At 41.6% G+C, this 23,048-nt stretch overlaps 1 protein-coding gene across 5 annotated transcripts in view; it reads left to right on the forward strand.

Annotated features, from left to right (window-relative positions):
• LOC147050573 (interferon alpha/beta receptor 1a-like) overlaps positions 1–23,048 on the forward strand; it is a 39,016-nt gene that overhangs the window by 3,525 nt on the left and 12,443 nt on the right. For 2 of the 5 annotated variants that reach the window (XM_085920035.1, XM_085920037.1), the window contains exons 2-7: positions 10,888–11,017; positions 15,561–15,748; positions 16,723–16,883; positions 18,257–18,410; positions 19,543–19,700; positions 22,876–23,042. In XM_085920035.1, coding sequence (XP_085776161.1) covers positions 10,888–11,017; positions 15,561–15,748; positions 16,723–16,883; positions 18,257–18,410; positions 19,543–19,700; positions 22,876–23,042 — 958 coding nt within the window. The remainder of the gene's footprint in view (positions 1–10,887; positions 11,018–15,560; positions 15,749–16,722; positions 16,884–18,256; positions 18,411–19,542; positions 19,701–22,875; positions 23,043–23,048) is intronic. The other 3 variants (XM_085920036.1, XM_085920038.1, XM_085920039.1) reach the window with 3 other exon arrangements.

Raw genomic sequence — 23,048 nt, forward strand, 5'->3', positions numbered from 1 at the left:
GTTGTACTCAGAGCAGCCACCACCCCACACAGCGATGCAACTGGAGAGGACGCTCTCAATGGTGCCACGGTAGAATGTGGTCATGACGGCGGGAGGAGCACTTGCTCGCCTGAGTTTCCGCAGAAAGTGCAGGCGGCGCTGAGCCTTCTTTGGTGCTGCTCACTCTCTCCACCACAGCACCGTCGACGGTCAGCGGCAGGTGGTGGGTGTGACCCTTCCGGAAGTCAATGATAATCTCCTTGGTCTTGTTGACGTTCAGCAGAAGGCTGTTGTCCCTGCACCACGCGGCCAAAAGGTCGACCTCCGATCTGTAGTGAGTCTCGTCGCCACCGGTGATCAGACCCACCACAGTCGTGTCGTCGGCATATTTCAACACGCGGTTGCTGCTGTAGGTCGCAGTGCAGTCATGCGTCAGCAGGGTGAAGAGCAGCGGACTGAGCACGAAGCCTTGAGGGGACCCCGTGCTCAGCGTGATGCTGGCAGAGACATTGTCGCCCACACGCACTACTTGAGGCCTCTGACAGAGGAAGTCCAGTAGCCAGTTGCAAAGGGAGGTACTGAGGCCCAGCTTGTCAAGTTTGCAAATGAGACGCTGTGGAACAATGGTGTTGAATGCAGAACTGAAGTCCACAAACAGCAATCTCACATACGAGTCCCTGTTCTCCAGGTGGGTGAGGGCAGAGTGGAGGGCAGAGCAGATGGCATCCTCAGAGGACCGATTGAGTCGGAAGGCAAACTGGAAGGGGTCCACGGTGGGGGGAAGAACAGATCTGACGTGCGCCAAGACAAGCTCTGGGGGTCAGTGCCACAGGGCGGTAGTCATTGAAGCAGGAAGGAGCAGGATATTTTGGCACAGGTATGATGGTGGCAGCCTTGAAGCATGACGGGACAATGGTCTGCTGCAGGGAAATGTTAAAGATGTCCGTGAAGACATCCATCAGCTCCTCAGCGCAGTCCTTCAGCACCCGTCCCGGGATGTTGTCCGGGCCCGCCGCCTTACGGGTGTTGATAGCAGCAAATGCCCTCCTCACGCTAACGGCAGAGAGGCACAAGGGCTGCTCGCCCGAAGGGGAAGGGGTCTTCAGCGGGCAAGTGTTGTTCTGAGCGTCGAAGCGAGCAAAGTAGCGGTTCAGTTCGTTGAGCAGAGGGACGTCGCCCTCACAGCTCCGCGGTGCGGGCTTGTAGTCTGTGATGGTCTATATGCCTTGCCACAGGCCCCGAGCATCACTGCTGTTATTGAAGTGGGCAGTGATCTTGGAAGAGAACGCCTTTTTCGCATCCTTGATGCCCCGGGACAGCTTCGCCCTGGCTGATCTCACGCCCGCTATATCCCCAGCCCTGTAGGCTTTGTCTCTGGTCCTCAGGCGCCCGAGGACAGCCCCTGTCAGCCATGGCTTCCAGTTAGCCCGAGCGACGACGTACTTAGTGAGGGTCACATCATCAATGCACTTTGCGATGTAAGAGGTCACAGAGTCAGCATACTCCTCAATGTCCGTCTGATCGTTGCATGTGGCCGCCCGCTTAAACATTTCCCAGTCCGTAGTGCCAAAGCAGTCTCGAAGAGCATCAGAGGCCCCCTCAGGCCACACTCTAACTCGCTTGCGAACCGGCCTGGAAGTTCTTACTCTCTGTCTGTACGTGGGCGTAAGCAGAACAGTGACGTGGTCAGAAAGTCCGATGTGGGGGAGGGGGGTGTCCTTGAAAGCTCCTTTATGTGCAGTGTAGACCAGGTCCAGAAAGCTGTCACCACGAGTTGGAAAATTAACATGCTGGTGAAGCTTTGGAAAGACAGACTTCAGGTCAGCATGATTAAAATCACCAGCGAAGATGATGAAACAGTCAGGGTGCGCCGTCTGCTGGTCACTGACAGCTTGATACAGTTCACTTAGGGCCGTGATCCTGTCACCTCCAACGTTGGAAGGCGGGATGTAGACCGCGACATGCAGAATCGCAATAAACTCCCTTGGTAGGTAAAAAGGACGGCACTTAATGATCACAAACTCCGCCAGTGGCGAGCAGTATCTGTTAGGGATGTTCTGACTAACTTACTTTGCAAGAACCACACGGGAGACAGTATGCCCTTTGAACACTTGCAAGTGGAGAGTTTGTTCGTTACTGTCGATACAGCAATGTTCGAACAAAGTCTGCCGTTGGATTCATGCAAGAGCGTATTTATTGAAAGAAGAAGGGTGGGGGTGAGAGTGGCCAAGGTGGGGGTGACATTTGACATGTGTGGTGGTCACCTCAGCAAATGGTTAACCAGTGCAGAGGGTCCCAGTTTATTGTTGTACGAGGTCGTGGAAATAAAACCTAGTGGAGCAAAACAAGGATGTTTCCACACCATTTGGAAAGTTTCAACAACTGAATGGTTAAACTTTTCAGAGTCACGGAAAGGTAAAAGGTTCAAACAAAGTTCATCATTCTAGTCTACATCCCAACATAATCATACGATCAAGATAGTTTATAAATCCTAACATATCCCTCCTGTTTATCATATGATTATCCCCACCCCGATCAATCAAACACAAGTAAGAAAATATAATGAAGAAAAACAATAATAAAATCAGAACACAGAAACAGCACATCATTGTACCCATCACTTGCGAAGCATTTTCGATGGTCAAATCATTAAGCTTCTGTAAAACATGCACGGCTAAACATCTACGCAATCTACGTAGATCAATTTTTGTGTGTGAGTGAAAAACCTGCGGCAAGATGTTACAATGCAAGAAAAGTCTCACACGGTCCCTCTGCCTTAGGCAACCATAATGTTATCAATAACAACAGTCAAGACAAAAAATTGCTCGTGATTGTTCAGCCGTCCGGGGCTTGGCACGCCCACTGTTGGAGGGTGAGCACAATTCTCACCCCCTTTGCAGCACTGCTTCGTCGGGGGAGAACCTGGAAATGTCTGCCGCGCGGTTGTCGTCTTCAGTGGCCAGGGTAGACTACCTGGCCACCAAGGGGGAAGAGGATTTTTCTGCCTCTATTTGAACTGGGGGTGGGGACGCTGTCGATGGTGGATCTGCTTCCTTGCTGGAACCGTCGTGTTGCAGTCAACAAGTCCAGAACCATCCTGTTTTGCAAGACCATTTGGTCAATAGCCTGAATCGCTCTGTTTTGTCCATCACTGACCCCAGACAGGATCATGAGAGTCAAAGGTCACAACAGCCCTGCGTCGACGTCCAGAAGAGTTGCGTGCTGTCGTCAGCTGATGATGTTGTATCCTGTAGGTCTGGTCTGTCACCCACACTGGTGCACACACTCCTGTCCAGTTGGCAGGCAGCATCGGACAACCTTTTTGATCACAAAGCCACCAGCCATTCTGTATGAAGTAGGTTCTGTTTGATGGCGCAGCCATGTTGGTAGGAGAGCCCTCACCACTTGAAATGGCTCTCTCATCCTGACACTTAGCAGTGACATCCAAAGCTCCCATCCAGTTTCTTCCTGGAGAGCAGTCGTCGTTGATGCATTTGTGGGTCTCGTTTCCTTGGCTGTAACGTGTTGTTCACTCCAGCTAGTCTCTCTGTGTAGGCCACTTGCGGCAATGTTCATCCTTTAACAGTTGCGTTGACATTAATCCAAAAGAGTTCGATCACAGGTTCTTTTCTGTGAGTCCAGGGCGGAAGGGGTAGCATCACAGACTGTGAGAGCACGGTGTTGAAATCCAAACCCCTCCCACAAAGGCCATGCATTTGCTTCAGTGACAGTCATTGTTCTTGCCTCCAGGGAAACTTTTGTGGAGGAAGGGGGGGAGTTTGGAACACACACATAGCATCCCTCCTGTGTGTGAGCTCTCACAGTGAACTTCACATACCGGTACCAAGTGTTGGTTTTGTATGGGTTTCTGGGGTCCCATGACCAGTCCTCAAAGTTCTCATCATGTGACCATCTTTGTCCTTGGTCGACATTGACACATACTGATACCACATGTTGTCTGCATGTGGTATATCTGGGTTTAGTTTTAAATACTTTGTCAACAGTTCGGTCGTCATTCTCTTGATTCAAGCGGAAGTTCCACTTTCCCCTTTGGGATCCTGGACACTCCATGTTATTTGCAAGCATGCTACAGCCACAGCACAGACAAGCACTCCTCTGAGTGCCATTTTCTGTTCAGTTCCACAAAGACACCTGAACCCCTAGGTAGCTAAATGGCCAGGGTTCTGAGTGTTTCACTGTTTTGAGACTGATGCCAAACTATAATTGAAACCCCCTTTGTAGCCAGACTTCACCCTGACCAGGGCCTAGGAGCCAAGCACTCTCTGCAGCTTACAGTGGCTGAGATGTATCCAGCTGGGTCTTTCTGCAATCTTAACGGCAGTAGGGTTGGCGAGTACGGCTTGGAATGGTCCCTCCCACCATGGTTGGCCTAGTTTGTCCTTTTGACGACCTTTATGTCAACCCAGTCTCCTGGTTTGGAGCGGGTGTTGACCTGTGGGGAATAAAAATCAAGCGGCAGTAAATTTGCATTTAACACATCTTTCATTTTGAGCGTTCTGATCATGTAATCTGCCAAGGACTGTTCATCTGCTTTTTGCAAATCTGGAGTGAACACGGGTAGTCTATATGGTCTCTCATGGATGATTTCAAAAGGTGATAGCCCTTCTGAGTTGGGGGTGATTCTCATATAGAGTTTCACCAATTCAAGGCACTCCAGCCAGGCTCTGCCTGTTGATTCCATACATTTTTTTCAACCTGCTTTTGATAGTAGTGTTTGGTCGTTCAACCATGCCTGCACTGGATGGGTGCCAACACAGTGTTTTTTTTAACGTTATCCCAAGGTGTACAGCCATGTTTTGTACAACTTGGTTCACAAAGTGTGGACCATTGTCACTGTAAATGATCTGCGGGATGCCATGAACCGGTATGATGGTTTTGCAAATGGCTTTTGCCACTGTTCAGGCATTTGCCCGTTTAGATGGAACTATTTCAACCCATTTGGAAAACGCATCAATCATCACTAGGCAGTATTTGTGAGGTCCACTTTGTGTGAGTTCAATAAAATCCATGTGCATGATTTGGAATGGGTAAGACGGTTTTGGAAAAGAGCCTCTCTTAGGTCTCATGTTCCCTTGTGGATTATGTTTCACACAAACAGGACATGCTTTACAATTTTTTTTAAAGTAAGCATCTAAACCAAAGGTAGTGAATTGACCTCATCCCTCCTCTCGACACATGGCAAGGCCCATGTGTCGCAATTGCTGCTGCCTTAAAAAGTGTTTAGAAGCGTGTATGGGTCAGGCACATTAGGTGCTGCTTCATTTACTACTCGGAAATCTTGTATCATTCGCCAATCAATTTTATTGGCCTTTTGGACTGGAAAAACAGGAGTCTTGCAAGGAGAATCCAAGCACTTCCTAAAGATTCCTCCTGACAAAAGACCATTTATGACAGGGGCTATCCCATTTATTGCCTCCTGGTTTAAAGGAGATTCTCTGATCCCGGTTGGATTTGGATGTTAAGTCCTGTAACAAATGGTTCCTTTGACCAGTCAAACAAATGTTGATGAGCCAGGGAAGCGCATAAGCGCGTGCCCTTCTAAACACCCACACCACTTCCTCATAGCTTCGTTAGTAATTAGCAATCCAAAAACGACTTTTTCTTTGGGTTTTTTGTTTTCTTAGCATTTAACTTGCACAAAATCACTCTTTCGTCAAAGTTGCTCCACTAATTTCCCATAGTAGTCTCCAACAACTTCAACCATTCAACCTATATTTTCCTTTCATACAGGAAATCATTCGTCCCTGCTCATTTGCATCTCACACACAGTCACCAAAGAGGAGTCTTTTCATCACATTGGTCTCAAGTTATCCAAGTCCTCAACACAACATTCATATACCATTCGCAACACAATCCCTTTCGTAATTATTCCTAATATTCCCGATAGAACAGTTCACCAAAAAAAAGAAACTCAATACAAAAAAAAAACAGCTGGCGAATTAATCAGAATTTTTTTTTTTTTTTTTTAAATTAACCAACTCAATCTCTCGGATTTAACTAAAATATAGAAGTTTGTAGACTCTTACAACACAACTAATCTTTTTTTTTTTTAATTTAGTTTTGCAATGTGTGCAATCCACAATTTTGCTTCATCCAATTCCAGAAAACATGTTTTCTCTGTCTTTAGAATTTGTCATCAGGGTGAGACACTAATGAGCGCTAGTGTAAACCAGTTTCTGCCTACAAACAGATTTCTTTCTTTTCCTCTCTTTTTTATTTATTTTTTTTATTTTTATTCTTCAAAATAGTTTCTGTTTTGCGGTGCAAATTGGATAGACCACAGTCTAACAAATTTCTTTGTACACAGGTTTAGCCAATTTTATCAGTTTAACACGTATGCACACACATGCACAGCTCTCGGTGCGAGGGGAGGGGACCTGGCATCAATGATTCGTCACAAGCTGGCCATTTCTTGCGGTTGATCATGAAGCTGGTTCCACCCACGCACGCGAGGACAGCACGTTCTAATTTTTCAATTTATCTTTTAGAAACAAGTTGTATTTCTTTACCACTTGATTTGCAAATTTTAACTTCAGTGTGCACACATAACTTGACCCCTTGTCATTTGTCGTTGGGCATACAATCAGCATTGTCATACGTCTTGTATGTACAGGAGTTCTAATAACCTAAAAGAATGACATGTTTTGCTGTCGTATGGGGAAGGCTTCAGGTCTTTTAAATTTGGACACCTGATTTGCATAGGAGCGGAAGCTCCTTTTGCACCTCTGCTTGAGCCGCGCCTTGAGCTGCGGCCTTGCGCCTGCGCACTGGGGCCTTATTGTGTTCTGGTCTGACGAACACTTGTGTCCTCATCACTTTTCATCTTTCCATTTTTGGTCTTTTGAATTTGTTCTCTTAGCTCTTGTGAAGTTTTCAACCACACTCTAGCACATTGCAATTCTCTCTTTTCTTTCCTTTCTCAATCCCTTTTGTCTTCCTAGCCACACTCCTCCAAAACCTCTATCACGTCTTCCACATTTCAACTTTCAACTTCCCTTCTACTCCATACTTTTTCTTCCACTGTGGCATGTATCGCATACAATTAAGAAATCTACTTGCCATGTACTTCTCATCACCTTCAAGAGCTAGAGGTTTACCGTTTTTATTTCCCATCTTAACTTGGTATTTTTAGACTTTTCCAATTTTTTTCAAATTTTTTTTCAAATTTTTTTTTTTGAGGATCCTCAATGCAGGATTAAATTGACCCTTCAACAAAATTGCCTCTTAGTCAAGTTATCCTACCAGTCACACACTCAAACACACAACTTAGCGCTTTTTTACTTTACGGCCTATCTCGGATGGGTATAAAACCCTTCCAAACAGCTGGGAAAAAACGGACAAAAAAGAATCTACGCCCTTCTCCAATCAAGAAAAAGAAGCGCTGTCTTTTTTAACCCATTCCTTCCACTGGGTCTTGGACCCAAGCTGTTCTTTGGCTCGGAAAAACGTACAAAGAAAAATCTACACTCTTCTTTGAATCACAAAAAAGAAGCTCTGTGTTCCTTAGCACGTTCCTTCCACTGGGACTCCAACCCAAGCCAGATTCCGCAGCTTGGAAGAACAGACAAAGAAGAACCTACGCACCCCTTCGATGAACGAATAGGAAGCTCTGTTTTTCTTAGTCTGTTCCTTCCACTGGGACTTAAACCCAAGCTATATCTTTGTGCACTTTCCACTCTTACGCGTTTCACAACCAACACAATTTTAGGGCTTTAACTTACTTGTCCCCTGGTTCGTTGCACTGCCGGATCCCGTCAATCCACTGTTGTCAGACGAAGGCAGACCTAAGATGCTGGCCCAGCGAAGAATTTTCTTGCCAGGTCTTTTCTTTACCAGGTCCTCCTAATGGACGCTGGCTTGTCGACAATGCAGCACGTCGTCCTCCGTCGATCAGCAGTGGGTATGTTGGAATCCGGGTCACGGCACCAAAATGTTAGGGATGTTCTGACTCTAACTTACTTTGCAAGAACCAAGTGGAGAGTTTGTTCGTTACTGTAGATACAGCAATGTTCGAACAAAGTCTGCCGTTGGATTCATGCAAGAGAGTATCTATTGAGAGAAGAAGGGTGGGGGTGAGAGTGGCCAAGGTGGGGGTGACATTTGACATGTGTGGTGGTCACCTCAGCAAATGGTTAACCAGTGCAGAGGATCCCAGTTTATTGTTTTACGAGGTCGTGGAAATAAAACCTAGTGGAGCAAAACAAGGATGTTTCCACACCATTTGGAAAGTTTCAACAACTGAATGGTTAAACTTTTCAGAGTCACGGAAAGGTAAAAGGTTCAAACAAAGTTCATCATTCTAGTCTACATCCCAACATAATCATACGATCAAGATAGTTTATAAACCCTAACAGTATCTGCACACAACTACAGAGTCCCGGCACCATTCGTCGCGGATGTAGACACAGATACCTCCTCCACGCAATTTTCCCCCTTTTTCAATGGCCCGGTCCGCCCGATAGCACGCTAGCCGTTCCAGTTGCACAGCAGAGTCCGGAATGTTGACATTCAGCCAAGTTTCAGTGAACACAGAAGTTACTCACTGCCCGGTATTGCTGTGTGGGGTGGTGGCTACTCTGAGTACAACATGAAGGCCCTGCAGCGCATAGTGAACACTGCTAGTAAGATCATCGGGGCTCCACTTTTTTCCCTGAAGGACATTTTACGCCTCCCGTCTCACCCGCAAGGCGATCGTGATTGTGTGTGATGTGAGTCAGCCGTTGGATTCATGGCGGACCCCGCTCACTCTTTGTTTGAACTTCTGCCCTCTAGGAAGAGGTACAGATGCCTGCGCTCCCGCACCACCAGACTCAAAAACAGCTTCGTACTCCAAGCTGTCAGGATCCTGAATTCCCTCCACCCTCGGCTGCATAACGTCCTGTTCTTTTGCGCTATGGTCTGGCTGTCTGCTATTAGCACGCTTGCTCCATTTTGCTGCTCTTATTTGTTTATTTATTTATTTATTTGTTTAGGTTATTTGCTTATTACTTAGTCATTGCTCTTGTCTGTTCGTTTTTACTCTTTGTGCTATTTGATTGTAAGTGTCGTGTACTGTGTCTGGTCACCGCGGGACGGTGGGAAACGTAATTTCAATCTCTTTGTGTGTCTTAACATGTGAAGAAATTGACAATAAAGCGGACTTTGACTTATATGGCTCTGGAGGGCGGGACATTGCTGCGGAGGCTTGATAACTTGGTAGTCGTCTTCCCTCTCCTCAGTCCTCTGTTGAATCCCAACAATTGGGGAATTGTGACTTGTCATATGTTAATTGTTTCTTCTTTTACAGCAACTGTGACTAAATTGTGGCTTTTCAAATAAAGAGCGATCTGACATACCTGTTTCTAGGTGGTGTCATGTTGGTATGAACGACGGAAAGTCTTGTGTGCTTCCTCTTTGCCTGTATCGGAGCTGGGCATGTTAACTGTGTTAACAGCATGTCTTAAGACCACAAGTACCGACATTTTTGGTCTATAAGTCGCGTTTTTTGTCACTTATATATATATATATATATATATATATATATATATATATATATATATATATATATATATACGTATATGTATATACATATATACATATATATATATATATACACACACAAAATTCAAAAATCCACGATGTAGTGAAACCGCAAAAAACGAACCGCGATGTAGCAAGGGATTACTGTCATTTGAACTGCAAGTGACGTCACCCGTGCTGCGCGGCGGTTGTTTACATAAAGGCCAAAGGATTCGATCACGGGATGACGAAGATGACTAAGGGCCCCACGTACTACCGGCATCATTAGCGGCTTTGTTTGTAAGTGACACGGAGGACGAAGAGTTTGAAGGATTTAATGATTTGGAATGACACAGAAGGTTTGAAAAACTATAATGGCTTTTACGCACGCCCGGTCCTTCTCGACGGGAGCTCTCTTTCACCTCCGTGGATGAAAGTCGGGGGCCGGCGCTCGGCCGGGTGGCTGTCCGTGGATGGTGGATGAGGCTCGGACATGGCTTTTACGCACGCCCGGTCCTTCTTGACGGGAGCTCTCTTTCACCTCCGTAGATGGAAGTCTGGGGCCGGCGCTCGACCAGGTGGCTGTCCGGGGACAGTGGATGGGGCTCGGACGTGGCTTTTACGCACGCCCGGTCCTATTTATGGAGCCCTCTTCCACCTTCGTGGCTGGAAGTTCAGTAGTTGTTGGCTTGTTGAACTCTTGTTTTGTTAAATAAAGAGACGTTTACCAAACCCACGTCTTTCCTGGTACATTGTTAACGCTACAATATAGTTATATACTAGATCTCTGCAGCGCACGCACGGCGTTGTTGACATAAAGAACGAGGAATTTGATCAATGGATTTAATGATTTGGAGTGACACAGATGGTTTGATAATATTGTTTTAATATAATAGTTATTTGAAATATACTTTATATATCGTTATCGGTCTGCGGAATAATTAGAAATGCAACTTACATTGGGTCCGACCTGAGCATATGTGGCGCATACGCGGCATTGTTTACATAAAGCACGATCGAAGGATTTAATGAATTGGAGTGACAGATGGTTTGATAAACGTGTTATTTATGTAATACTTACTTGAATAACTCCGGATCTTACGTCAGGCCCATTCTCAGCTCCTTGTTTGTCTATATGTCACGTTAGCATACCGTATCGTTTAGCCTATTGTTGCTGGTTCATGTCGGTTTTTGGTGTTGGATTTTTACAAATAAATTTGCCCCAAAAGTGCGACTTATACTCCGGTGCGACTTGTATATGTTTTTTTTCACTTTATTGTGCATTTTATGGCTGGTGCGCCTTATACTCCGGAGTGACTTAAAGTCAGAAAATTACGGTACATAAAATGGGCTTTGAGGTCATGTGTTCTCCTTTTTTGTTTGTTTCAGTGAGTGAAGACCTGCCTCCGCCCCAGAAAGTTGACTTCATTACCTTGAACACCAATTACACACTTATGTGGGAATGGAACAGGGCGACTTCAAGGAGTCAAGCTGTTTCTTTCTCTGTACAATATATTTCGTAAGTAGTGCTGCACATCACAGTTTTGAGTCTTGTGGGTGTGTGGGTGTGTGCGTGTGTGTGTGGTTGTGTGTGCGCGTGTGTGTGTGCGCGTGTGCGCGTGGTTGTGTGTGTGTGTGTGTGTGTGTGTGTGTGTGTGTGTGTGTGTGTGTGTGTGTGTGTGCGTGTGCGCGTGCGCGTGCGTGTGCGCGTGCGTGCGTGCGCGCATGAGACATTTTTGTTGGCTACAAGTGGTATAGAAAATGGATGGATGGATGGATGGATGGATACACAACAAATAAAATAATAATTTTTGGGAACTCGAACATTTTTCATGCGAGAAAAAGTATTGCAGCTCGTCACAGTCATGTTTGTTGCGCCAGTGACCTTTTCCATTGATTTTTAGACTCAGTTTTAGGGTTTTACCGAGAAAGACAAAAATTCTAACTCTTTGGTTTGACAAGCAGAAATTTGAGACCTTCCTTGAGGGAAAACAACTCAAACTGAAAGAAGGTAAAGGTCATCATTCGTGCCATTGTACAAACATTGGCTGTAGAAAATACAAGTGTGGAGTGTGTAGAACCAATGAAAAGAAATTCTAGTGTACCAAGACATTGGAGAGCTACATTAGGGAAAACAGTATTTACGGCATTAAACACATTTTGAGTTGTCCCTATGAACCTAAAACAATGTCAGCAACTACCTCCAAGTTGAAGGTAATGAACATGAACTAAACTACAGATACTTCACGAGAAGATCCAAAATCCTTATTAGCAAGACAAATAAATAAGCTAGGATGAAAAGTCCAAAAGTACTTCAGGTAAAGTACAAAGCTGAGCTTAAAACTCAACCCAAAGTTTTCCACTAGTCTCGCAGCGTGAGCCGTCATTGGTGCCCTACGTCCTGAACAACTGTGATGTCATTTTCAGTCGCCAGCAAGTGGCAAAATTGCTGACTGCTTAGATGGATAAAAACAGGGACTTTTCTGCTTGATTCACATGACATTTCCGCAACATTAGTTAGAATGCCATGCTTAGGCTAGTGAGGGCACATACAGCATATTTTTGCAAAGATTTTATATTGTTCGCTTTCTCTTTAAAGAGACAAAGATTAGCATTTGAAGGAAAGTCCTAGGTTTGCAGAAAAAGGGAACATGAGCAGATCACATACAAGCTCAACTGTGAAACCCCTCGGAGGTGAAAATTGAAGCGTTTGGTGATTTCAGTGGGCGTGATGCATTGCACTTCACCATGAGTCTATACTTTAACTCCAGTACAAATGCTCACCTATAATTTTAGATTGTCGTGACAAATACTGATTCTGCAAAGCCAATGCTTTTGTTTCTTGTGTATCTGACACATGCCCATATTGCGGACAGATGATGTCAAAGTTGAAAAAAAATGGACTAAGCGCTGATCCAAGTGGATTTTCTCTGTAATTGTCACAAACTTTGTCAAGTACTGACAAACCTCTCAGTCAGTGAGAGATGCCCATTTCACTATGGCTGACAGGAACAGCCTGTCTGGCATGTGTTTGCTATAAGGGCAAGCTTACCCAAATAGACTGCACAGTACAGTATTGTACAGTAGCCGGTATGCACCAAAGAGAGAAGAAAGTATGCAGTAGTAGTAGTAGTAGGAGGAGTTTTGAGTTTTTCCTTGCCCTCCTGGGAGTTTAAGATCAGAGGATGTTTGAGAATATTTGTCAATTTTTGCACATGTCCTGGGTGTTGATAGTCACCTAAATGTTGAACAGAGGCTGAGATGTACCAAAGTCAAATTTCTTGTTTGGCATGATCAAACATGGCCAATAAAAAATTTTGGAATCTTGAATTAGTATCATGAGTACTGTGGGACAGGAACTAATTATTGCGCTATGTATGATGTACAAAAGTAGCTTAAAATACTCAGCATGATTCACAGGCATATTCTCTCTGCTTTGTTGGGAGCACAATGCGGCACTGTAGGAAACTGAAGATGCCCAGCTCTTAATGTGTGAGAAATGTGGCTGTAAATGGGAATTGGTCTTATATTTGTATTGTGCTTTTTTTCCACCTGTTGAGGCTCTCAAAGTGTTTTACACTGAATTCCTCCTTCATGTACTAATGACTAGATTGAGAGCAACTAGGGGTTCAGTATTTTGACCTTTGTAGACCTGCTCTATATGTAAAGTACCCTGAGCAGGGATGAACATTTTCCGTGGATTTCCGTGTTTTTTTCCATCCGAAGTATCATTTTTGTGAATTGTGTAGATCCGTTGAGAATTTTTTTTTTATATGCGGGGGGGCGGCTGGCAGCAGTATTGAGACAACATCCACCTTATTTTCGGCAGGATTTTGGCGCTACTTTTGTCACATCATTTGCCTACTCATTTGCCTAATCAGCAAATGTTTTCGCCAGCATGGCAAAAGTTTTAGAGAAAAAAGACAAGGATCATGGCAGGGAAATAGACAAGTCGAACGGGATCAAGAACTGCTTCAGATGCGCATGGCTCGAGAGCAGCGTCATCTTAGAACTCGGAACACAGTCCGTAACCACCTGCCTGACGGAACATATCCGTAAATTAGATGTCCCGGGGAAGGTTTTGTGCATTCTTTGTCAAGATGTGATAAGCTATGGAGGTCGCGGCGCTAGGAACATTCAAAAGCACATCGAAACAAAAAAAACACAAAGGTATGTTTTTACTACAAACGTGGGTTTAGAAAGTAACATGATGTTACATATAAGCTAAAGTTAGGCTATTGTCATGATATTGTTAAAGAATAAATCTTCAATGATTTTCTATCCTATCTATCTATCTATCTATCTATCTATCTATCTATCTATCTATCTATCTATCTATCTATCTATCTATCTATCTATCTATCTATCTATCTATCTATCTATCTATACTCCCTTCAAGCACAACAAATAGACACAAGAGGTTTTCTTTACAGTTGGTTTGTTCAATCTATACTCCCTTCAAGCACAACAAATAGACACAAGAGGTTTTCTTTACAGTTGGTTTGTTGAAGGCGTGCCTTTCCTCAAATCTACCAGTGTAAAAACTGAACAATACACACACCCATGAAAGTTTGATAGCAACAGGGATTTAACGTATCCACACTCTGATATTCATTGAAAATACATTGAATTATAAACAATATTCATCTTATAATGAATACTTAATGATCATACACTTTCAATGAGAACACCCTCCAAGGATGCCAAAAAAGGGTGACAAAAAGGGTGACCAGAGCCCAAGCTGTTTTTAAAAGGCAAGTCCAACTATGCGTAGTCAAAATTTCTCTGCCTAGCACACCAGATCGGGCTCCTTCCCTATCAGAGAGATGTTGTTCCATTCCCCAAGAGCAAGCTTCTGTAGCCGGGGATTGGACCACCAAGCCTTTGGCTGGCACCAGCTCACAAGGCATCCTACCCCCTATGGCCTCTCCCACAGGTGGTGAGCCTGTGGGAGAGGCCATAGCCCATGTTGTCTTTCTGGGCTGTGCCCAGACGGATGCAGTGGAGATTAGCCAAAGAGCCGCACCTCCAGGCCTGGTTCCAGAGGGGGGGGCCTGGTGTCCTGTGTCCGGGCAAGGAAAAAGGAAGCCCATTCTTCACAGTTATCATTAGGGGTCTTTTGAGCGGTACTTTATCTGGTCCCTCACCTAGCACCTGTTTGCCATGGGAGACCCTGCCAGGGGAATAAAGGCCCCCAGACAATGTTTTTCCTAGGATCATTGAGACACAGATGTATGTACAGTGATCCCTCCTACTTCGCGGGGGTTACGTTCCAGACCCAACCGCGAAATGGGAATTTCCGCGAAATAGAAACTAGATTTTTTTGAGCTATTCTTGGAAGATATTCTATTTTTATCGCTGACATCAACCAGCTCGCTGCTAGGGGACTTTCATATCAATGGACTGTGCGCTCCGCATTCATGCCTTAGCGACGAGACTAACAGTGTATTGCTATGTCCAGATGAAGGCCACCGCCGGTGGAGAGTGTTATATCTTTACTATTTTCCAGGTTCTGATGTAGCAAGCATGGTTCGGACAACGACGTGATGGGTACTGCTTTATTCCTTTCATCACAGTCAGTTCACTGGCCGTACATCGCGACACTGAACGTCCCCGAAGCTCCCCCTCCCACATCCGGGGTTTTCCCACTACGGAACATGAGTTAGTCCAAAATATACAACAGCGAGAACGCCCTGAAGTCACATGTGACGATAAAGTATACTGTACTGACTCTTTAATTTATTCATTTCACTTTTAAACGTAAGCTATCATTATTAAAGGAAAATGAAGAAACTCAAGTGGCCGCGAAACCTCGTGAAATGATGAAATTTCTGCGATAAAATAATTCATTTCCGCATTTTTGAAAACCCGCGATATAGCGAAGCCGCGATAGTTGAAGCCGCGAAGTAGGAGGGATTACTGTATATGTATGAGAGTACAGTCAGAATAATAAACTTAATTATAAGAAATAATAGCATGAACATGAACTTTCATTCACCAACTGCCAGAATGCTGCACTATTGTATGCAAACAGTAAATACTTTTTTGTTTTGTCTTTACAGGAAATACAAGCTAGAATCCAAGAAAAGGTACTACTGGTCAAATGCCTGTGACAGGACGTTTTCCAAGTCATGTGACCTTACTGCACATAACCTGCACTATTTTGGCTTCTACATGTTGCGTGTGCGCACCAATGACAACTTCAGTCACTCAGAATGGGTGCAGAAAGAATTTTGTCCTGAGAAGCATGGTGAGAAATTGTGGGAAAGTGTGGTAACGTTACAGAATACTCCAAAATTAGGACCCTTCAGTCCCTTGTATGTACTTGGTTTTGAGCTAGGCATAAATTTTTCAGGGCAGTGGTATGTCTGAATTAGATAACCATGCCCAGGAGGTTGAATGAGTGGACCCTTTCAATGGTTGTTCGGTAGAAGGTCATCGGCAGCTGCTTCTAAAGATAGTTTAGTGGCTAAACTTCAGCCACTTAATTCATTCGTGTGTGTACCACAAGAGTCCTACCTAGTACACACTTATGACGAGAGTCTCGCTATAAATTTAATTTACTAGATGTTCCCATGTCTTTGCTTTCTCATAGGCTACTTCTGTGTCATGCACTGATTTGCTAGTTAACGGCCAATGACATTTTGAATACTGTGATCAATGGCTCTATCATTCAAATCATACTTAAATAACCCAGTCATATAAAAAAACATTTATTCTTCACAGATTTGAACCTGCTTGTTGTTGAGCAAGATTGATGTTTGTGTATATTTTGTTTCATAAAACCGTGACAGTGTGATGGTATGATAGACATACAATGACTGCCATGTTTTTGGCCGACTGTAGAATAAATGTAATGTTTTTGATTGACATTGTAAGATTGAAATTACTTTTACATTTTGCAATCAGATCAATTGAAAGTTCATTATTTAAATATACAAAAGTAATTACTTCCACTTGTGGCAAATCAGTGTCAAGGGGTTGAAGAATGCTACATTCATGTGAAAATTGCAGAAAAATCATGATCCTAAATCTTCCCTTAAATTTGGGGATGGCCAGGGAGTGTGGCCATAGCATCGCCCCTGCTGTAACCCCATACTTAACTGCGGGTTGATTTCACAGTTCCTTGTGTTGACTGTATTTGTGCCAACGTGGATTTAATGTTCTAAATAACAATACTAATAGCCACCAATTCTCTGATTTCTTTTGTCTTCTGCCTTATAGCTGCAATTGGTCCACCATCCAAAGTGGAACTGGCTGTTGCTGTAAACAACATTGATGTTTTTATTTCCGATCCATTGACCAGTTTAAACCGCTCCATGAGGCAAAATCTTAAAAGGTTGTACTACTACATTGTGTACTGGGAACATAATGTAGACAAGCAGGTAGGAATTTAGATTTATTTATTTCTCTAATCCGCATAATTTGAAAGTTCATTAAAATCTGATCTTGAGGCAGCTGTGGTTCAGGTGGTAGGGCGCATCGTTTGTTCCCTGAGGGTCGACGGTTTGTATCTCGAGTCACATGTGTTTGTGTCCTTGGGCAAGACACTTCACACACCTTGCCACAAGTGTTACACTGGCAAATCCTTGGGTGTGAATCTTTGGTGGGAGTCTGAGGGGCCGTAGGCACACGCAGGCAGCCACGCTTCTGTCGGCTTGCAACAGGGCAGTTTTGGCTACTTGTGTAGTTTACCGCTACTAGAGGGTGAATGGGTGTTGCATATTGCACCTATTGTGAGCGCTTTGAGGCACACAAAATTTCTTGGCTTCTATAGAAATGCGCGCTAAAAATCCTATGCATTATGATAGTCATCTTATAGGCGCAAATTTAAAGTATTCTACAGCAGACACGCTAGTTTGTTCTACACTAATTTACCTTATCAGAATAAGATGGTTATTTTTTTATAGTAAAACCTCAAAACAAACCCTTTTGATGAAACTAAATATATGAGAACAATATTCAACGTCCTTGTTAGGTTTGTTCCCAATTCTTTATCTTTAATGCTCGCTATGCTAACAGTAATTACCAAGAGTCAACCTTCGCAGTTTAACTCTTTAATGTATGCCAGGATGATCGAGACACAACTGTGGAGCCTTATCTGCTGGATGCTGAAGAAGGTCTAACCCTGACCACTAGGGTTTCTGCTCTTGTACTACTCTGGGCTGCCCTCCTCCAAGGAGGCGACTCTGCCTAGCCTGTGTGATAATGTGTGACTTTGTAGTTTTAACTGAGAGCGACCTCTACGTATGTGCAAAGAGTGTCATAGAGAAAAGAAAGCTAATAAAGCAAGAGAAGGGTTACAGCGATAACAGCATAGCTCAAGCTACCTACATGTGCCAAAGAGGCCTATTCTAACATCCTCTTTTGTGGAACAAAAAATATATATACATACAAGTATTTACTTTGTATTTTTTTCACATTCAATTGACCTGCTGCTGCCATTTTTCTGCATGTAGAACAGTTGTATGTAACGGCAAACAATTTTGCCAAAGACTTATTATTCACTAACTATGTTTGTACCAATTTGTGCACAAAACGTACGTATGGTTGCGAACGACTAAAAAGTTGAGTAGTCTGAGAAGGCCATAACTTATAGGACGGGTGTCAGGAGTTTTTTTTTAATTCTGCATACGGTGTAAGCTGTTCTCTCCAGACAGAAAACAAGTGTGATAGCTTGCAGAAGAAATGCCATGCACTGTCTACTCTATACAGTACTCAATAACATAATGATAATTAACTGCTATCTGTCTTTCAGGTACTACAACCCCAAATCATAAACACAAGTGCTAAGATGGTAACTTTGCCAGACTTGAACTATTGGACATTGTACTGTGTTCGGGTCCAGTCACGCTCTGACCAACCCGATAAGAGGAGCAAATTTAACTTACCATATTGCATTCAGACTGATGGTAATCTTAATCTTAGATAGCTGTCCCCACACCCACACAATTTTGCATCTCATATCAATATTTTTGAGGCAAACTAACAAATATAACTACAAAAACTTGTAGAACCGTATTTTTCTAACTAAAAGTCGCTCCGGATTACAAGTCGCATCAGCCATAAAATGCACAATAAAGAGGAAAAAAACATATGTAAGTTGCACCGGAGTTTAAGTCGTATTTTGAGGCAAATTTATTTGACAAAATCCAACACCAAGAACAGACATGAACCAGCAACAACAGGCTAAACGATACGGTATGCTAATGTGACATAAACACAAATGAGGAGCTGAGAACGGGCCAGACGTAACATTAACAGTTATTCAAGTAAGTATAACATAAATAACACCTCTATCAAACCATCTGTGTCACTGCAAATTATTAAATCCATCGATCGAATTCTTCGTCCTTTATGTAAACAACGCCGCGTGTGCACCGCTGACGTCGACAGTTGCAGTTCAAATTATTCCACAGGCCTATATAAATTATATATCAAATAGCTATAATATAAACAATTTTATCAAACCATCTGTGTCACTCCAAATCATTAAATCCATCGATTGAATTCTTCATCCTTTATGTAAACGCCGCGTGTGCGCCGCGCCGCTGACGTCGTCAGTTGCAGTCCAAATTATCCCACAGGCCCGTATAACGATATATAAACTATATATCAAATAGCTATAATATAAACAACAATTTTATCTAACATCTGTGTCGCTCCAAATCTTAAATCCATCGATCGAATTCTTCATCCTTTATGTAAACAATGCCACGTGTGTGCCGCGCCGCTGACGTCGTCAGTTGCAGTTCAAATTAGCGAGTAATCCCTCGGTACATCGCGGTTCATTTATTAAGGTTTCACTACATTGCAGATTTTTTAATTTAGAAAATTTGGAATAATTACACATAGGTTGCTCCTGAGTATAAGTCGACCCCCACACAAACTATGAAAAAAAAAACATGATTTATACTCCGAAAAATACGGTACTCTTTATTTTAAAACTACTTTACAGCTAGAAACAACAGCATATATACTGAACATTTATATGATGCATGACAAAACCGTACAGTGATCATATTTGTTTCTTTTTTTCAACAGGCCATACACCTTGGTGGCAAACTGTTATGTATTTCTTGGGCTCTTTGCTGATGGCGTGTACAGTTGTGCTGCTAGTCTTGTATATTCTCTTTAGGTGTTACAGCATTTTCAAGGCAACCTTCTATCCCATGATCCAGCTTCCATCATTTTTCAATAAGGTATGAAATTGCAAGACAAAAAGACTAGAACAAACATTTTCTGATTTTCATTGTTCTTTCAAAAGTTTATATCACACACTCACACTTACCTTGTTACAACCCTGAACTGATCACAAGTCAATACCACCACACCCTGGTTTATTTGGTAACGGGCCGAAAAGAAAGATGAACCTTGTTTAAAATAATTTACGGGGATAGAGACTAAGCCATTCCATGAATAGTAAAAATTGGCACAGAATTGATGCCCATTGAAATTAATTTAAAAAAAGAACAGATCCTTTTCAAGAAAAGCTGATAAAAAAATGTTTCCCACAAAAAATAAGAACCTCATCCCCCAATTATATATAGCAATTTTTTGTTATTGTCAAGTTGTTGGTTATCAACTCATAAGTTGGTTATCAACTCTCAAGTTATCCTCTCTTTTTCCCCGGTTCTTTGCCCCAACTTGAAAAGTGCCTTGGTCCTTGGAACAAATTCTTTCTCTTTTCTTTTTGCAGTTTATTTCATAATAACTAGAATTTGCAATTTCTGGAGAAATTGCGTGTGAAGGCGAAGACACTTCACACTATTGTGGGAGTCGAAATTATGATAAAATGAAATAAAAATGGCAAATTAATTGATGATGATGAATGAAATAAATTATTAAAATGATGTTTTAAAATTAAAAAATGAATAACGTTAACGTTATAAAAAATAAATACCAAGTGAGATTCGAACCCACTCGGGAAAATGGCTCGTGTTGAATGTGCCATTCTTTACTAACTGAGCTAAGCAGTGACTTACTATTGAAGCGTTGGAATCATTCTAAATCATGAGAAATAAAATGATTAAATGAAATAAAAATGGTAAATTAATTATGATGATGTTGAATGAAATAAATTATTAAAATGTTTTAAAATTAAAAAATGAATAAATGAATGAATAAAGAAAAAACGGCCAAGTGAGATTCGACCCACTCGGGAAAATGGCTCGTGTTGAATGTGCCATTAAGAATGAGTGGGGGATTTTAAGGCACAAATTTGCTAATTACGCAAAAACTGTAAATGTTATGAACAAATAAAATGGTAGCAAACATGCCGTGAATTTTTGGAACGTGTGAAAGTTGGAATGGGGTGAATCGGTTAAAGCATGTGGGAGTAGTTAGGTGTCAAAAAAGTGGGAGGAATAAATTGTTTAATAATAATAAAAAAGACTAGAATTGGCAATTTCTGGAGAAATTGCGTGTGAAGGCGAAGGCACTTCACATTATTGTGGGACTCGAAATAATGATTAAATGAAATAAAAATGGTAAAGTAATAATGATGATTAAATAAAATAAAAATGGTAAATTAATGATGATGATGAAAATAATTATTAAAATGTGTTAAAATTGAATGAATGAAAAATTAATGAATAAAAAATAATGGCCAAGTGTGATTCGAATTCACTCCTCAATATTGCAAGCGTTCAAAGCACCATTCTCTTCTAACTGAGATAAACAGCGACTTAGTGTTGCTGTGGTGGAATAATGCTATTAAACGAGAAATAAAAATGGTAAATGCCGTTAAAACGGTAAAATGATGTTTTTAACTTAAAATTAAATGAATAACTAAATGAATGAATGAAAAATAAAAAAATAAAAGAGTTAAATAAATGAGTTAGGCAAAGAAATCATGAAAAAAGTTGTCAGATGTCAAAATTCGAACTCGGTCGTATACGTCGCTCGTGTCTAATACGCCATTAAGAATGAATGGGGGATTTTAAGGCACAAATTTGCTAATTATGCAAAAACGGTAAATGTTATGAACAAATGAAATACTAGCAGTCATGCCGTGAATTTTTGGAACGTGTGAAAGTTGGAATGGGGTGAATCGGTTAAAGCATGTGGGAGTAGTTAGGTGTCAAAAAAGTGGGAGGAATAAAGTAGGATAATAATAAGAAGAAGAAAAATAAAGTAGAATAACAATAGTGTGAAGGCCTTCGCCTTCACACTAATAATAATAAGAAAAATAAAGTAGAATAACAATAGTGTGAAGGCCTTCGCCTTCACACTAATAAGAAGAAAAATAAAGTAGAATAACAATAGTGTGAAGGCCTTCGCCTTCACACTAATAATAATAATAATAAGAAAAATAAAGTAGAATAACAATAGTGTGAAGGCCTTCGCCTTCACACTAACTAGAATTGGCAATTTCTGGAGAAATTGCGTGTGAAGGCGAAGGCACTTCCCACTATTGTGGGACTCGAAATAATGATTAAATGAAATAAAAATGGTAAATTAATAATGATGATTAAATAAAATAAAAATGGTAAATTAATGATGATGATGAAAATAATTATTAAAATGTGTTAAAATTGAATGAATGAAAAATTAATGAAAAAATGAAGGCCTTCGCCTTCACACTAATAATAAGAAAAATAAAGTAGAATAACAATTGCGTGTGAAAGCGAAGGCACTTCACACTATTGTGGGACTCGAAATAATGATTAAATGAAATAAAAATGGTAAATTAATTATGATGATGATGATGAATGAAATAAATTATTAAAACGAAATGATTAAATGAAATAAAATGGTAAATTAATTATGATGATTAAATAAAATAAAAATGGTAAATTAATTATGATGATGATGTTGAATGAAATAAATTATTAAAATGCTATTTTTAAATTAAAATTAAATGAATAAATAAATGAATGAATAAAAAATGACAGCCAATGTCAGATTCGAATCCAGTCGGGGAAATGCCTCGTGTTGAATGTGCCATTCACTACTAACTGAGCTAAACAGTGACTTAGTGTTGCTGTGGTGGAATGATGCTATCAAACGACAAGTAAAAAATGGTAAATTGATGATGTTGACTGAAATAAATTATTAAAATGATGTTTTTAAATTAAAATTAAATGAATAAATAAATGAATGAATAAAAAATAAATGAGTTAAGGAAAGAAATCATGATAAAAGTTGTCAGATGTCAGATTCGAACTCACTCGGGAACATGGCTCGTGTTGAATGTGCCATTCTCTACTAACTGAGCTAAACAGTGACTTAATGTTGCTGCGGTGGTATATTGATGATGTTGACTGAAATAAATTAAAATGAAATGAATAAATGAATGAATGACTTAGTGTGATAAAAATCTTGGATAAAAACGTTACCAATCAAGTATCCTAGTATGGAAATTTTTCTTCGCAGTATCCTCATGACTACTTTGGATCTGATAGTCCGTGTCTCTTGTCCATGGAATCTGAAGCTGAACTATTTTGTGATAGAGTCACTATATGTGAAAAGACAATGGATTGTCATTCTTCAAAAGTTCCACCGATGCCGTCTTTAGTTCTGGAACCAGCGAATGGGTCAAGGTTAGT

The sequence above is a fragment of the Syngnathus leptorhynchus genome, chromosome 9 (genome assembly GCF_054491065.1).
Source record: "Syngnathus leptorhynchus isolate UIUO chromosome 9, UIUO_Slep, whole genome shotgun sequence".
Lineage (NCBI taxonomy): Eukaryota > Metazoa > Chordata > Actinopteri > Syngnathiformes > Syngnathidae > Syngnathus > Syngnathus leptorhynchus.